Source organism: Festucalex cinctus, chromosome 6 (assembly GCF_051991245.1).
Source record: "Festucalex cinctus isolate MCC-2025b chromosome 6, RoL_Fcin_1.0, whole genome shotgun sequence".
NCBI classification, from domain to species: Eukaryota; Metazoa; Chordata; class Actinopteri; order Syngnathiformes; family Syngnathidae; genus Festucalex; species Festucalex cinctus.
Window position 1 is genome coordinate 3169973 of NC_135416.1, and position 15401 is coordinate 3185373.

Consider the following 15401-nt stretch of genomic DNA (forward strand, 5'->3'; position numbering starts at 1 on the left):
CCTCCCCATCAAGCAACCTAAGCATGTCGGCACAGGGGCGACATTATCAACGACGCTAATCTGATCTGGGCCCCAAACTGATGACAGGAAGACGCCTAGTTATGGTAACCTATGACCGGGTGTATCGCTAAAAGCGTCGTACTTTGAGAGTTTTGGCTCTTGTGAAATTGACATTTTAAGCCTTTTATATCCACCGTAAACAGTGCAGTACAGTGCGGGGAGGTCCAGCCCTGTGATACCGACGTCTCGGCCCGAACTTTTTGAGCTATCTCGGCCCCGCATTTGCGTCAATTGAGGTCCCCTTGAACTTCATTTCGACTCACGGACAGATTACTGTGATTAAAAGGGCACCTTAGACAATAGGAAAACCGCTTTTGAAAGCACCGCGGTCGCAAAGATAAACACGAACGCTAACCATGCTAACAGCTGCACTTCTTAAGGGCCTACAGGCGGTTCTTGTTCTCTTGCTGCAATGTTTACAGCTTCCGACTTTGTTTTGGGGATACAATTTAACTCCACACCCGAGATTCGTTCTAAATAACCTACTTGGACATTTTAAACGCAATGTTTTGGTTCATAGTTAATAGCTATACATTACACATGCGCTTAATAACGATACAGACTACATCAGGCGTTTATGTAAAACAATCAGAACAGTTTGTTTGTTTTCTTAGTGTATGTCTGTTTAATAGTCAGTAGATAGCTTTAAATGGACCCATTTTGTAGGTATATATTCAACATAAAAATAAAGTATAAATTTACATGCATAAATGGGCGGTCCTTCTAAAGAGGAGCCCAGGATAATTTTCCTATGACAAAAAACTGGCATAAAAGAACAGATTTCTGGCCAAATGTAACGTCAGTGAGGGTCGAGATTTTTTTTTTTTAGGTGGGACCTTGTTTTTGTTGAATCAGTTTCAGACTTTTATAATTTTCTTACACGTGTCTTGCACATTAAATTAATCTACAGTTACAAATAGGTGTGTCATAATTTTGTGTATAAAAGTTTAAATGTCTGCTGTAGGAAAATATCAACGAAACTGTTAAATTTAGTCACCTAAATTTGCTCTTTTTTTCGTCGACAAAATTTGCTCTTTATTTTCATCGACTCAAATTGGATTAATCGTTAGTTACTCTATTGTCAAAATGTTGCCATCATTAGTTGTGTTTCCATTACCCTCAGATTTGCGCAAAATGCGCAAAAGCAAACTGGTAATGGAAACAGAAAATTTGAAAAATAACTAAAATATCGCAAAAACAGTTATTACGCTCTCATGAGGGACTTTGAGTCAAAATATAAGTACAGTCTTCCCTCGCAAGACGCGGTTCACTTTTCGCGGTCGCGCTGTATCGCGGAATTTTTTCTTAAGTGCAATTTTGCATATTTTTTACAGTAATATACCCATTTTATAAAATTTATGAAGGTTTGAACATTATCAATGTTTGAACAAGAGAAAATGGGAGAAGATGTAATAGTCATGTGACCCCACCCGGTCATGTAGTAAAGGAAGTAGGAGGTACAGGCCATTCACTTTTTGTTGGAACTGCCTCCCGGTGAACATCTTTTTAGCCACAAAGCGATTTAGCTGTAGAGACAAGACTGTGGAAACATAAAAATATTACGTGCTGATATTTTGTGACGTGAGACTTACCCTGCTGACGCAACAAAAGCCTGGCGGCTCGCCAGGCCTATAAAGCGCTTGTAAGACTGTATATACTGGCACAGGAGGAATTCACCGGTACCTGTAGCAAACGACGCTACAGTGGGACGAGATGGCTCGACAACAATTGTGACAATGCATCTTAGAACAATCTAATAATTATTATTGTTAGTTCAAAATGCGGTCAGAGATGAAGAAAGTGCAAAACATTGATCTAGCCTAAGTAAATAGAAAATTTATTTGAGTAATTTCTCCAAGACCGTTAACAGTAGTGGCGCAAATGTGGTTCAGGCCGCATTTTGACGAATCTAAAAATCTGACGGCCGATAATAGATCCGTGGAAAACTGTGTTAACCTCAGGGAACCATTTACAGTATTTCCATTTTCACCGTTTACCTTTTATAAAAAGATGCTACTGACCTTGGGAACTATCCACACTTTTTGGTTTAGTTTGAAAGTAAAACAAGGATACATGAAAGTTTGAAATTTCAATTATTTTGAAATTTGGAAAATTGTATTTATTTAAAATTATAGGGAGCTGTGATATTTACATTGAACATTTACTGTTGACCCTGGCAGCTCTTTTAAAACAAAGATGTATATTGTCCAAGATATAAAAAACAAAAACGAAAAACCTTAAACATCAGCAAAGTTAAGAGTTAGATTAATTTCTATTCTAAAACATTTTGACACCAATATTTATTTCCCCCATATCAGTCAATCATTTTTTTCTTCTCTCATTTAATGGGCACATGTGTTCTATAAAATAATGAAGACCAAGTTCCATTTATTTATTTATTTATTTGTTTATTTATTTATTGCGCCACTACATAGCAGAACCGTTAAAAATGGAGCTTGTTGAGACTCCAGGTTTTAATAATTCAGCCTCAAGGCCAGTTAAGTACCGGTGCCCGATACCGATCCTGACTCATTTCCTTGTTTTTTTTTTTGTTTTTGTTTTTTTTTTGCAGCTCAAAGTCAACGCCAGTGTCACACCGCAGTTCACAGAAGGACCGGTCAACGCCGATTTCACCGGAGTCCTTCAGGTGACCTTGTGTTTTATTTATTTTATTTATCAAAGTGTTTTGTTTTTTTGTTTTTTTCTTAGTGAGCCCTTCTGAATTAATTTTCCATTGTACTACTACCCACCACTTTACCGCCACATCTAGCTGTCATGGTAATGAAAACCCTACTCGGCATTAGTTCTTGGTGCTGGGAGTCAAATAGACCACAGACATCATCCCAAAAGTTCATAGACATTTCAAAATTGTACTTTTGGCCCCAGAATAAATTTCAGACGAGTTCTCAAAGTCCAAATACACATTGACCCTCTAAATGGTTTCAATGCAATGTTCCCAAGGTGGAAACACGCCTCTAAACTAACTTTAAGCGCCTCCTCCCCACACGACTAGACCCCATTCACATTCGGCCTGAACCAGCGAGCCCCGTATACGGCTGGCGACCACTGCCTCCTGTGCCGCTGCGAGCGCAGCAAAGATGGCCCGTGGCCGGAGGCGGGAGTCCCCGACCATCGGAACGGCGTACTGGATGCCAGCCAGCCGCCTGCCGCTCTCCCGCTGCCGATGTGGGTGTGTCCGGACTGCCGGCGCACCGTGGAAAAGGAGGACCGGCACACTGCGCTGGAGCAGCTGGGGGTGAGTAACTGTTTACCTTCAACAAATATTATACTAATTTAGTTGTGACAAACGTGAAAACCTAAGGGCCTTAACTCATTCACTCCCAGCTATTTTCACTCGCTCCTGGCTGTTTTACTGGATTTTGACAGATATTGCAAGGCCCGTAGAGCTTGTGTTCTATTGTTATAAAAACATGGAACCTACCAAAGGAAAGATTAGAGTCTCTTCTTTCATCAGGGAAAAAAAATCTGTTTACGTTTTGCAGCAACTAGCATTAAAATATAGCTAACAAATCTGTTTAAAACTGTGGGCAAAACAGCTTGTTTGCAACATGGAACTGGTTGATCTCTTATACTCTGCTGCCACCTGCTGGTCACTTTTGTAACAACCACCATTGCTTCAACCATTCTCTTCTTCAGTTTAGAGGCTGCATTAAAGCCTTCTGTATGCACTAGCATAAAAAAAAATACATAACATATAAATATGTCTTTGGGACACTGGTAATATTTAAAATAGAACGTATTTATACGTTTTTGGGAGCAAACGAGTTAATGTATACTCATTAGTGAACACTGCAAGATGATCAGCTGTGAGCGTATTTACTGAGTCAGACGCGGTAGAAATGTGCTTGACAACAGCTAATCAAGAGTGGACATTTCCCGAGTTCGGCGACATTGATATCAGCTGTGATTTGGTCTTACTCGGTGGTGACCTGATAGCTCAAGTTTTTGTTGGACCACAGTACTGAACTGATCAGTGGAAGACACGTCACTTTTCAGTTGGTCTTTTGTACGTCACAACATCTTTCTTGTGGGAGAAAGCTTGCTGTTTGGCATGTTTTGCTAGCAGCTGCCTATTTTTTTTTCTTCCCCTCCGGGCATGGGTGAGGATTTGAGGCCAATCAGGCATTCTTCATTTTCCACACTTTTTTTCCCATGAAGTATCAAAATGTTGACGGCTCCATCTGCTTGAGCTTCTATCGAGAAAAACAGAAGCTGGCGATCTCACGGGCTTGATAGTGAACAAGAAACTTGGCCAACAACTATGACGACAAGCTTGTTTGTTTGCCAGTAAACTGATAAGTTGCTTTTTATTTGCTGCTTTTGGTTCTTAGTGTGTGATGTCATCGCGGGAAACCAGGAAGTAATGCAACCATAGAATGGGAAATTCTATGAAAGACTATTGTGATGCAAGATAGCAGTAAACTATTATCTGTCCTGGTTTCTCAGTCCAATAAGACTTTAGTTGATAGTGTTACGATATGATATTGATACCAATGTACGACGCTGCTTTTGACGATGATGAGAGGGAACAGGAAGACGTTTCCAGGACGATACGGTCAGTTGGAAAGCCATTCACGTCTCTGGCCTGACTGTTAAGTCACATAATAATAGTATTAATAATAATAATAATAATAATAATAAAATTAAACCTGTGGTACAGACCCATTTTTTTGTAATAGTATCCAATTTTTCACTAAGCCTGATGTGTGTCCAAAGTAGTTTTTGTGCATGTTTAGGGCCCTCAAAAATGCAGTTAATTTCGGAGGACATTTAATTTCCACAAAACCAATAGGTACCTCGTAGCAGTCATTGCTTGGGCCCTAAAAAGATCAATTGTGCGAACGGGCCGTCGACATCAAAACAAAGGGTTGATTGTTTGCTTTCTCAAGTTTTAATTTCAGAGCTCTCAAATGTGAAGGACATGTTTTGATTGCTTCCTTGCAAAAAGTCTGTCTTTATATTTGATCCTATAGGGAGCAAACCGTTGTCTATGAAACTAAGAATAGTGGAGGGAAAATCTTGTGATTCACTTGTCTTCTGTGTTGGGATTAAAAAAAAAAAAAGTGGGGCAGGGGTTATCTGCAATGGTAGTACTGTTGAGCGGCTATTAATGAGACCGCAAAGCACAACTACTACTTGAGTAAATAGATCACATTCAAAAACTTTTATTAACTGCATAGGCCATGTTTTAAGGTACATTTTAAATTTGAACAGGAGAGGAGACTGAAGATTGATACTGTGAAGAAGTGACACTTCATTGAGTAATAATGAATGGTAAAGTTTCATTTATTTAGAGTTGATTGAATTTATTGTATTATTTGAGTTTGAGAGATGATAAACAGCTTGAAGCCTAATTTTTGGCCAATATTTTCTAATTCTGTCTGACCAACTGCCCCTTGTAAAGTGATATGAGTCGATGCCACCACTGAAGCGATCCTCTAGTGTCGTCGTGTAGGAATTGCTGCCCATGTTCCATTTCCTGTTCTATTGCTGTCATCCAAGGTTATTTTTGTTAACTAAGATCTAACGATAAAACTGAAATTCCAAAAAAACAATTTCGTTAACAAAATCAAATCAAAACAAAAATGCTTTTTAAAAAAATGAAAAATAACTGAAACTACATTTAATGTTTACAAAACTAACTATAACTAGAATTATAGCAAAAATGTCCTTTGTTTTCGTCTTTGGTAATTAATTTAACGCATGAGCCTTTAGCGATCATTTTAAATGTGATTTTAAGTAGATTTATTTTGATATTAACCGGAATAAGGACGTTTGAAAGTGTGTCACACAGAAGTGACGTCATCTAGCAGTGGACTATAGAAAAGTACCTTCAGATGACGTCGCGCCCATGTTTTTTTTTTTTGTTTTTTTTAAATATTGTGTACAAGTAATACTTTTTTATTTTTTATTTTTTTTTTATTTTATTTTTTTTTTAACTATTATTGAAATTAACTAAAAATAAGCATTTATTAAATAACTGAAACAAATAAAAAGTAACAGAACCACCCTGAAAACTAAATTTAAAAAAAACAAAACTCTAAACGAAATAAAAACTAACTCAAATGAAAAATCCCAAAACTATAATAACCCTGCTGTCATCACACTGTTTCACTTCCAGAGTCAGGACTTTCTTTTGCACATGCCCGTGGGTAACGGCACCCTGGGGCCGGACGCGGCAGCAACGGCGGACCGACTGAGAGCGCCCACGCCGCCCATGCTCCCCGCGCCCGACCTTGCCGCGCCCATGCCTGGCGACACTGTGTGCGGATGCGAGGCCTGCAACGAGAGGCGGTATGTTCCGAGGGGGGGAGAAAACGATACCCGCCGCACCAGCGAACGTTATTCTTAAAGATACACCACATGTCCACCGCCCCGTTTGGCAGAGAGATCTCGGCAGAGTCCGAACGAGAGTCGCAGCAGCTGCAGAAGCACTGGTCGGAGGTGCGCTACCTGGTGCGCTGCATCTACAGGCAGGCCGGGACGCCGCTGGCGGACGACCGCGACCAGCCGCTGGAGCGAGACAAGGATGGCATGAAGGAGCTGGTAGACAGGTACTCAACCACTTAGATTGTTTTACCTAGAAAAATTGAGAAAAACTCCCAAGTAGGGCTTCAACAAATGTCCGAATAACAGAAATTCCTCGTTTATAGCCTCACAATAGAGAAAATATGCTAAGTAGCGATCAAATGTTTGTTTCATTAAACATGTGCAGATATTTTAAAGCCTCCTGCTTGTAATGCCAACATATTCACATGTACGTATGCAGATATTATTTTCAATAACTTTGTATTGCTGTTCTGTCATTCTTTCACCCTGGCTCGTGCTTCCTGCTCTGCACTAAAAGTTCATGTTGAATAGTTATGACCTCAAAATCCAGTGATACACAACACACACAAAAAAAATCCCAGTCAAAATTTGGAATGTACAATATAAAAAAAGTGAAAGGGACTGTAATGTCATTTCAATTGAATTTAATGGGGGAAATTGATTTGGTATATGAGTAAATTGAGTTACGCGCTTGGTTCCGGAACAAATTAAACCCATAAGTCAAACTCCAGCTGTATTTGTGGAAGGGGATGCTGGAATTTGTAGTGTTGCTTGTCCTCTTGAGCGCTTCATGTTATACAGTTTAACAGGGTAGGAATTTAAACTGATTAAACCCTTTGGCTTGTAGTTTTTTTTTTTTTTTTTTTTTTTTTTTTTTTTTTTTTTTTTTTTTTTGTTCAATGTTACAACTTCACGCAATCATACCAAACAAATGTTGCCTAAGCAAAAAAAAATAATTCAACAATGCAAACGACTCAGAGGCTTTACCATTTGAATTTTTCATGTTTCACAAAATATTATGTAAACATTTAGACCATATTGTAATTGAATAAGATATATACGAATAGAAAATAAAATGAAGCAGCCCCTTACCCAAATTGCAGCTTTTGTGATTAAAACAAATATTGTATTCTACTATATTGCAAAGTCAATTTAAATTCAATTAATTGTTCAGCCCTAATTGCTGTTCATGAATTAAGTTCCAACGGTGCCATAATCAACCTCCATCCAACAGACTCTGCGAGAAGGACCCCTACCAGCTATACCAGCGTCTGGAGCAGCAGGCCCGCGAGTACGTGCTGGAGATGAAGGAGCGTCTTGTCAAGCACCTCTCAGCTGGCTCCAAGACCTTCCCGGGATCCCCGGGGACGGTGGCGGCAGCCGCGGCCGCCGCCCAGGGTCCCCCGCAAGCCCACCAGTTCGTGTCCCTGCTGCTGGAGGAGTACAGCGCCCTCTGCCAGGCGGCACGCACCATCAGCGGCTTCCTGCTCACCCTGGTCAGTTGCTCGGCTTCCTTCACCTTTCAGCTTTCACCAAGCTTTGATGATGTTGAGATTGTTTTGTTCCACTCTCCCCTCAGGAGAATGAGCACCTCCAGAAGTTCCATGTGACGTGGGAGCTGCACAACAAGCACCTTTTTGAGAACCTGGTCTTCTCAGAGCCCGTCTTGCACAGCAGTTTACCTGCACTCGTTGCACAGCTCAAGTACGCTGCTTTTTGTGAATAAAAGAATTGTACAAGTATTAAGGAAATTACAAGATATTAGGGGGAAAAGTATCTTTTAAAAATTGCAGACATATTTGGAAAATGTTAAAAATACATATTAGACAGTAATATAAGAAGAAAGAAAAACGCAAAAATATTAGCGAAAAATGCAAAAAAAAAAAAAGTAACCAATGTAAAATATTAAAAAGTAATGCTAAATAATGTAATATGTGTGTAGGGAAAAATACAAAAATATTATGGAACAATACAAAACACTTAAGGAAACAATACAGTAATGTTAGACAAGTGACAAGTGATTAATAAAAAATACAACAAAAAAAAAAAGACAGTAATTCAAAAATATTGCTACATAATACAAATATTTGACCAAAAACTATTAGACACAAAATGCACAAATAGTACAAAAATGGAAAATAAATATCACAGCAAATATATCAAAGTGAGAGGAAAATATTACATAAATTTTAGAAACTGTTAGAAAACAAATATACACGTTTGACATCAAGGTTAAATACAAAAATTAGTGAAGCAAAATTATTTCAAAAAGATACATAATACAAAATAAAACAAAAAAATGAAAATAAAAATATGAACAATTCAGTTCACTAAAGGAGGAAACTGGAGTACCCAGAGAAAACCGACGCAGGCACTGGCAGAACATGAACGCTCCACACAGGAAGGCCGGAGCCCGATATCGAGCTCTGGACTTCTGAACTGTGAGACAGACTTGCTAACTATTACCAGTCTTCCACCGTCTCACCCTAATAATATAAAGAATAGAATATAAATATAATTCTGTAATACAATGTATTAGAAGAATTGCACAATATCTGACTTAACAGGATAGCCAACCTGTCTGTCAGCAAATGCCTTCCGTGTGTCATTTTTCTTGGCACGTTTTTTTCAGACACGGCACTGCCTCGCACGACTCCTACAGCGAGGACATGTACAGGACCTTGCTGGAGAGCTACCAGCGGCTGGAGCAGGAGATGGCGAGCGTGGCCAGCGAGTGGCAGGAGTGCGAGAAGAGGATCGACGACTACGTGGACGAACAGGTACGCCAAAGCGCTCTATCAAAGGAGTCCGACGTTGTAAAAGAACAAGGCGTTGAGATACACGTGATGCTCTTGCAGTTACTGTTCAAAGTGGAGGGCCAGAGTTTTACCAACCAAAGAACAGAGCCGCACAAATCGCCGGTTGGCAACAATGTAAGATCCCATTTTCGCAATTTGATAAGTGAGCTGAACGCGGTTTCAATTGAACGTGGCTTCTACAGACTTTAAAGACAAAGCAGCGAATGCTCAAAGAGGACTGGGAGTTCTTCAAGCAGCGGCGATACATCGAGGAACAGGTAGGACACAAAAAGTAAATAGTGAATGACGTGGTCATCGGGTTTTGATACATTGTGTTGTCTTCTTGGCAGGTACCCAACAATAAGAAGCTGCCCTGTGGAGACAACTTCACAGAAACCATGAGAATGCTCTCGTCACGTCTGAATATTCCTGACTGTCCCAATTGCAATTATCGGAGAAGGTGAGCAGCCTATTTAACCTCCTTATTGTATTACTGTCCAATACATTTGCTCTCTATGATGTTTATTTTATTTATTTATTTTTTAATAAATTTTATATTTTTCCTTTTTTTGGTAATATTATATTTTGTAGTTTTGATATTGTGTACTTTTTGTATTCTCAGAGTTTTTTGTTTGTGTTTTCTAATCTTTGTATTTTCCGTATTATAGTTTTTGGATCATTTTTGCATTTTTGATAATATTTTGCATGATCTGATATTTGTTGTCACATTTTCTAATATTTTTGTCTAATGTCTTAATAATTTGTATCATTTTTGTCTAATATTTTTGTTGTGGATATTTTGTAACAATTGTAAAAAAAAGTTCAATGAGATCAATCCGCAGATACCAAACTATGAGTATGCTATGTTTTTATTGTCATATGAAAATTTTTCACATTTTTGTCTACCATTTTAATTTTTTTTTCCTCTCTCTGTTTTCTTTAATATTTTTGCTTCTTTTTTTTTTTCTAGTTTTTGTCCTCCAGACATTTTTCTCCTTTTTCCCAATATCTGTTATGTTTTGTCCAATGTTTTAGTATTTTATTATTTTAATATTTGTATATTATTTTTTGTGTATTATTTTTTTAATTTGAAATATTTCAATTTTTTTCCAATATTTATTTATGCTAATCATCTAATATATAATAGTCATATGTTGAGGATGATCACTTTAGCTCTTGTCTACTTAATAATTTGACTCATGCCACTCTCATCAGCAAATCCCTGACGAATATTTCCTGATGAATACGGTTATTAGTCTGACTATGATGATGATTTGCAATTCATTACAATCAATTGTTTGGCCACCCGCAGGTGCACGTGTGACGACTGCAGCCTCTCGCACATCCTGACGTGCGGCATCATGGACTCGCCCATCTCGGAGGACCTGGCCATCAAGCTGCCCTTGCAGGGTGACACTCCCCCGCAGGACTACCTGGCTCAGGTGCACCCACCCAGCCTCTCGTCGGGCAGCTCGCCGTCGGGCTCTAACTCCAGCTCCCCCATTACCATCCAGCGGCATCCCCGACTCGTCCTGCCTGCCGGGGACGGCAACACTTTGTAAGTGGCCACAATTCAAGTCACGGATTCTGTAACAATGCACATGTGCCACAAGGGGGCGCAACAGATCCTGGAATGCCTTAGTGTTAGGTTTGCACTTAAATTTAAAGCCTTTGAGTGTCATCCTCTTCCTGAATTGTCATTCCACTTCCTCCGTCCAGTGTCAGCGATGACGACGAAGTGCCTCCAATGTCCGCCAAGTTTGGAGACATGTATCCCGTGAGCGGCTACCATGACAACGGCGTGGCGACAGTCAATGGACACCGCGGCGACATGAACGGCAGTGGCGGCGTCAGCGCAGCGCAAAATGCAGTGGTAAGTTGTGCGTTTGTTTGTTTGTTTGTTTGTTTGTTTTTTTGTTACCTGCGTCCTAATTTCCTAAACGCCTCCCATATGTAAATCTTTTTCCTTGCGCAGTCTCCTCGCATCAGCAGCAGCAGTAGCTCTTCAGACGGCGACGAAGAGGAAGGGAGGCGGCATCAGGAGACAAACAGTCCTCCGCCGTCGTACAGCCACCAGCAGCAGGTACCTACAAAACCTATATACAGTATGTAGGCCTGGGCGATATACCAATTTTATAAATTAATTGCATTTTTTGATGCCAGTAATTTCTTGCATCATGCACAAATTGTTCAATTCTTTAGATTACTTTTCATTATGAAAATTTAATATTTTAGTTCTTGTATTTTTTTTATCAAATATGTTAATATTGTTTGCCTAATATGCTAGTGTATTTTATTCAAACTTTTGTGTTTTGTAATTATTTTGAATACTTTTGTCATAATTCAGTTTTTTCCAGTTCAGTATGTATTCTATTAATTGTTTTTCTTGTGTTTTTTTTTTTAAATTTTTTTTTTTTTTTCTAATAATCGTATTTTTTTCTTGACTTTGGTCCAATATTAACAAAAAAAGTCCAATATCTTGTAGTTATGTAGTTGTTTATTAAACTTTAAAAATATGTGATTTTGTATTCAATATCTAGAATTATGTATTTTCTTTTATTTACTTTTTCCTCAAATATTTTTGTATTTTCATTTTTTTTGTGTGTGTCTGTATTTTACCTAATGCTTGGGGATATTTTATCAAAATATTTGGCATTTTCTTAGTATTTATATATATTTTTTTCTCCAATAGTTTTATTTTCCCAATTAGGTAGTTTTGTCTATTTTATTTTGTTGGTTATAATTTGGGATTTTCTTCTTCTCTTCTTCTTTTTTTTTTAATTGGTCTAATATTTTTATTTCGTGCCCAACATTTAGTTGTTTCTATTCACGTATTTTTGACCAAATATTAGATTTCCACTGATAATACTTTTGCATTTTGTCCTTGATTTTTTTTTTTAACATATGTTTTCAGTTTTTGTTAAAAATGATGTTCTTACGATTTTTTACAATATTCTGTATTTCAAATGCCGGTATCTATTTGTCATTATATTTTTGTTTTCTTTCTTAATACTTTTGAATTTCCGCAAACATTTTTATTAGTTTATTTTGGGTCTAATCTTTCTGTATTGTATTTTTACCCTAACATTTTGTGTATTGTAGATTTCTTGTTTTGATATATTTTTATATTCTTTGTTTTGAGTTTTACAATTTTACTGTGCTTGTATATTTCCCACCCTCGCCAACATCATTTGAATGTGTCTCTCCACCAAAAGATAGAGCAGGTCCAGCATGCGTGCGAGTGCCACGTATGTAACCAAGACCCCGCCTCGACCAACATCCTGGGCCCGGCCGGGTGCCTTCCCCCTGGGCGACTCCACTCGGCGCCTCCCCCAGCTGCCGTGGGCCACCAGTTCTTTACGGACAACGGCAAGATGACGACGACCAGCCCCACCCGGCCCGCCCTCCACCTCTACCCGCACATCCACGGACACCTCCCGCTGCACAACTTCCCCCGACCGCTGCTGCACCCCACACTTTACCCGCCCAGTCCACCCCTCACGCACAAGGTGAAAGCAGTTGGCGAAAAATGCAGAGCGACTGAAGTCAAAATATTTGTTTATTCCCCAACCTACGTACTAACGTGTTCACTTTCTCCTCTCCAAGCCTTTGCCTCCCAACCCCACACACAACCACCCAGCAGCCAAGCAGCCGGCCTTCAGCCCCACGCTACCTGAGCACGTGTACCAAAACAGCTTCGGTGGCGACGGCGGCAGCAGCAATGGCGGCGGTGGAGGAGGTGCGGGTGACTGGAACAGCTCGCTGCAGTGCCTCTCGCTCAACTTTGAAAGTCTGTGGGATGCAGCTGTGATGAAGAGCTTGGATCAATCAATCAGTCAAGTGCTGCTGCCAGAGCTGCTACAAGGTAGACACTCTTCACAGGCCAGTAGGTGGCGGTATTGTCTGCTGTTGTTCTTGCCATGTCACACCAAAGCTTCATGAGCAAGGCTTCCTGCTAGCTCGGAAAAGTGCTTGAATTTTCTTTTTAAAAATGCACTTTTTCAAATGACAGACATTTTAGTAACCCAATTCAACTGCTTCAATTGCTCTCAACTGACTATCAGTAAGCCAACGAAAAACATGCCTGACATGAAATGGCTGCCGAACATCGCCCCACAAATCCCAAAATGTCCCCTCGGTGTAAATTTGTCTGACCTTAAAAACGTTTCCCCTCTTTCCCAGAGGAAATCCTGGACCCTCCCCTCGCTGACGTCCCCCTCCCGCCAACGCCCGCCAGCCCCCAAGCGGACCACCACCAGCAGCACCACCATCACCACCACCATCCCTTGCTCCCCGTCACGCCTGCTCCCCACCCTTCCTCGTCGTCATCCTCGTCCCTGTCGTCGTGTTCGTCGTCGGAAGCCCGCGAGCAGAAAAAGAGCGGCGCCAAGAAGAAGTGTCTGTACAACTTCCAAGATGCCTTCAACGAGACCAATTGGGTGGCCAAGGCGACGTCGGCGTCCATGGCGTCCGTGTCGTGCACCGCCACCACTGTCCAGTCAAGTAATAACCTACCGATCCACCTAGCGTCCAAAACCTCCTTAGGTAATCTCAGACTAGGTTAGCACTTATGAGGAAAAAAAAAAAAAAAAAAAAAAAAAAAAGGTTTGGATATTAGGCTTTTGGGGTCAATTTCAGGGGGAACCTAAAATGTGAAATTTCAGTTGTTTAACCTTGAGTACACATTTGAATAGCGAATCTTCTGAATGTATAACTCAAATTTATTTAAAAAGCACTTTCAAACAAACATGCCTGTATACAAAGTAAGGTTAAATTTATCAGCCATTTTTAAATTTTGTCTCAGTTTTAGGCCAGTGTCAATCACGCTTGTTATAGTTTTTAACATAGTCAACCTCATCCCGTTTTTAATTAGTCCATTTTTAGTCAACTATAAATCTACTATTTTCGTCTTTATTTTAGTCCAAGAAAACAATTTTATTCGTCTATTTTTAGTCAACAAAAACTGTCAACGTTTTACTCAGTATAATCATTTTACCTCTGTATATTATTTGTCAGCATATAATGTTGAAAATTTTGGATCTAAAGCCATTTCACCTAAAATGTTCCCATCTTTTTGATGAAAAACAACTTGACACACAATTAGTTTATATCAACAAGTGACAACTATGGCTCCATGCTATAAAATAGTAAATTAGCCATCATTAGTTTGTGGTCGGATTAGCGTTATTGTTGGAATTTATAGCCACTGGATTAATGTTGCATAATAACTATAATTTACTTCTTTTTTTAACCGTTCACCGTGAATCCACCTCCTGTCTGTCCCATGTGTTCGTGCATGTTGCACTCGCTCGCTACAGATTTAAAAAGGGGGTGTGTCACATGACCGTGTCACAGTAACAGATTAGCACGGATGAGATTTTATAAAAACACGCCTCAATTTTGTCCTTGAACTAAAATATCCATAGATTTCTTTCCAGTTTGTATGCAGTGAAGTACATTTTCGTCTCGTCTTCATTAGTCGACGAAAATGCATGCTGATTTAGTCCCTGTTATTATTTATTAATGAGGAGTCTAGTCTAGTTTTAGTCCAGTGAAAAATGTGAGTTGACGAAATTCTTTTTGTTTAGTTTTTGTTGACGAAATGAACACTAATACAAAGTGCTGTACATGGAACAGAAATCGGTCATGCAGTAAAAAAATAACTAAAATGAGCACAAAACAAATAAGTATACACGTATAGAAAATTTACATCGATAAATTAATAAGAAATAAGTGAATCAATAAATAAATTAATAAAATAAACATCAAATGACCACAATTTACAACAGGTGTTGATGAATGAACCAGTTATATTTCCAATCACCCAGCAAGTTCTATGCCCGTCTGTTAACCTGATGATGTCACTGAAACTCAAAGCTTAGTAGCCACTTCCCTCTGAGAGCATCCTGTTAGACTACTTCCTTCGGTCAATTTGTTAGGGTTTTTATTTATTTATTTATTTTTATTTTTATTTTATTTTTTAAATCTCACAATGACAAAATGTAAATGAGCGTTTAAATGCCAACACTAAATAAGCTTTTTTTTTTTTTTTTTTTTTTTTTTTTCCTTTTTTTAAATAATGGATCGAATACCTGGTGTGAATTTGACCATTTAGACCCTATTTAGACAACAGCAGGTAATAACAGTTGGACTTGTGTGTTTAAAGGTTAGAGAAGTTTATAGTGCATTTTC

The 15401-nt window shown here is 39.1% G+C and overlaps 1 protein-coding gene across 4 annotated transcripts in view; it reads left to right on the plus strand.

The window, feature by feature from the left end:
• fam193a (family with sequence similarity 193 member A) overlaps nt 1–15401 on the plus strand; it is a 32928-nt gene that overhangs the window by 506 nt on the left and 17021 nt on the right. For 2 of the 4 annotated variants that reach the window (XM_077525280.1, XM_077525278.1), the window contains exons 2-17: nt 2633–2707; nt 3074–3316; nt 6203–6375; nt 6468–6635; nt 7646–7907; nt 7991–8115; nt 9044–9191; nt 9270–9344; nt 9413–9487; nt 9560–9669; nt 10522–10767; nt 10929–11082; nt 11185–11292; nt 12425–12718; nt 12816–13074; nt 13392–13754. In XM_077525280.1, the coding sequence (XP_077381406.1) occupies nt 2633–2707; nt 3074–3316; nt 6203–6375; nt 6468–6635; nt 7646–7907; nt 7991–8115; nt 9044–9191; nt 9270–9344; nt 9413–9487; nt 9560–9669; nt 10522–10767; nt 10929–11082; nt 11185–11292; nt 12425–12718; nt 12816–13074; nt 13392–13754 (2878 nt within the window). Of the gene's footprint in view, nt 1–20; nt 105–2632; nt 2708–3073; nt 3317–6202; nt 6376–6467; nt 6636–7645; nt 7908–7990; nt 8116–9043; nt 9192–9269; nt 9345–9412; nt 9488–9559; nt 9670–10521; nt 10768–10928; nt 11083–11184; nt 11293–12424; nt 12719–12815; nt 13075–13391; nt 13755–15401 lie in introns of those variants that run through there. The other 2 variants (XM_077525279.1, XM_077525281.1) reach the window with 2 other exon arrangements.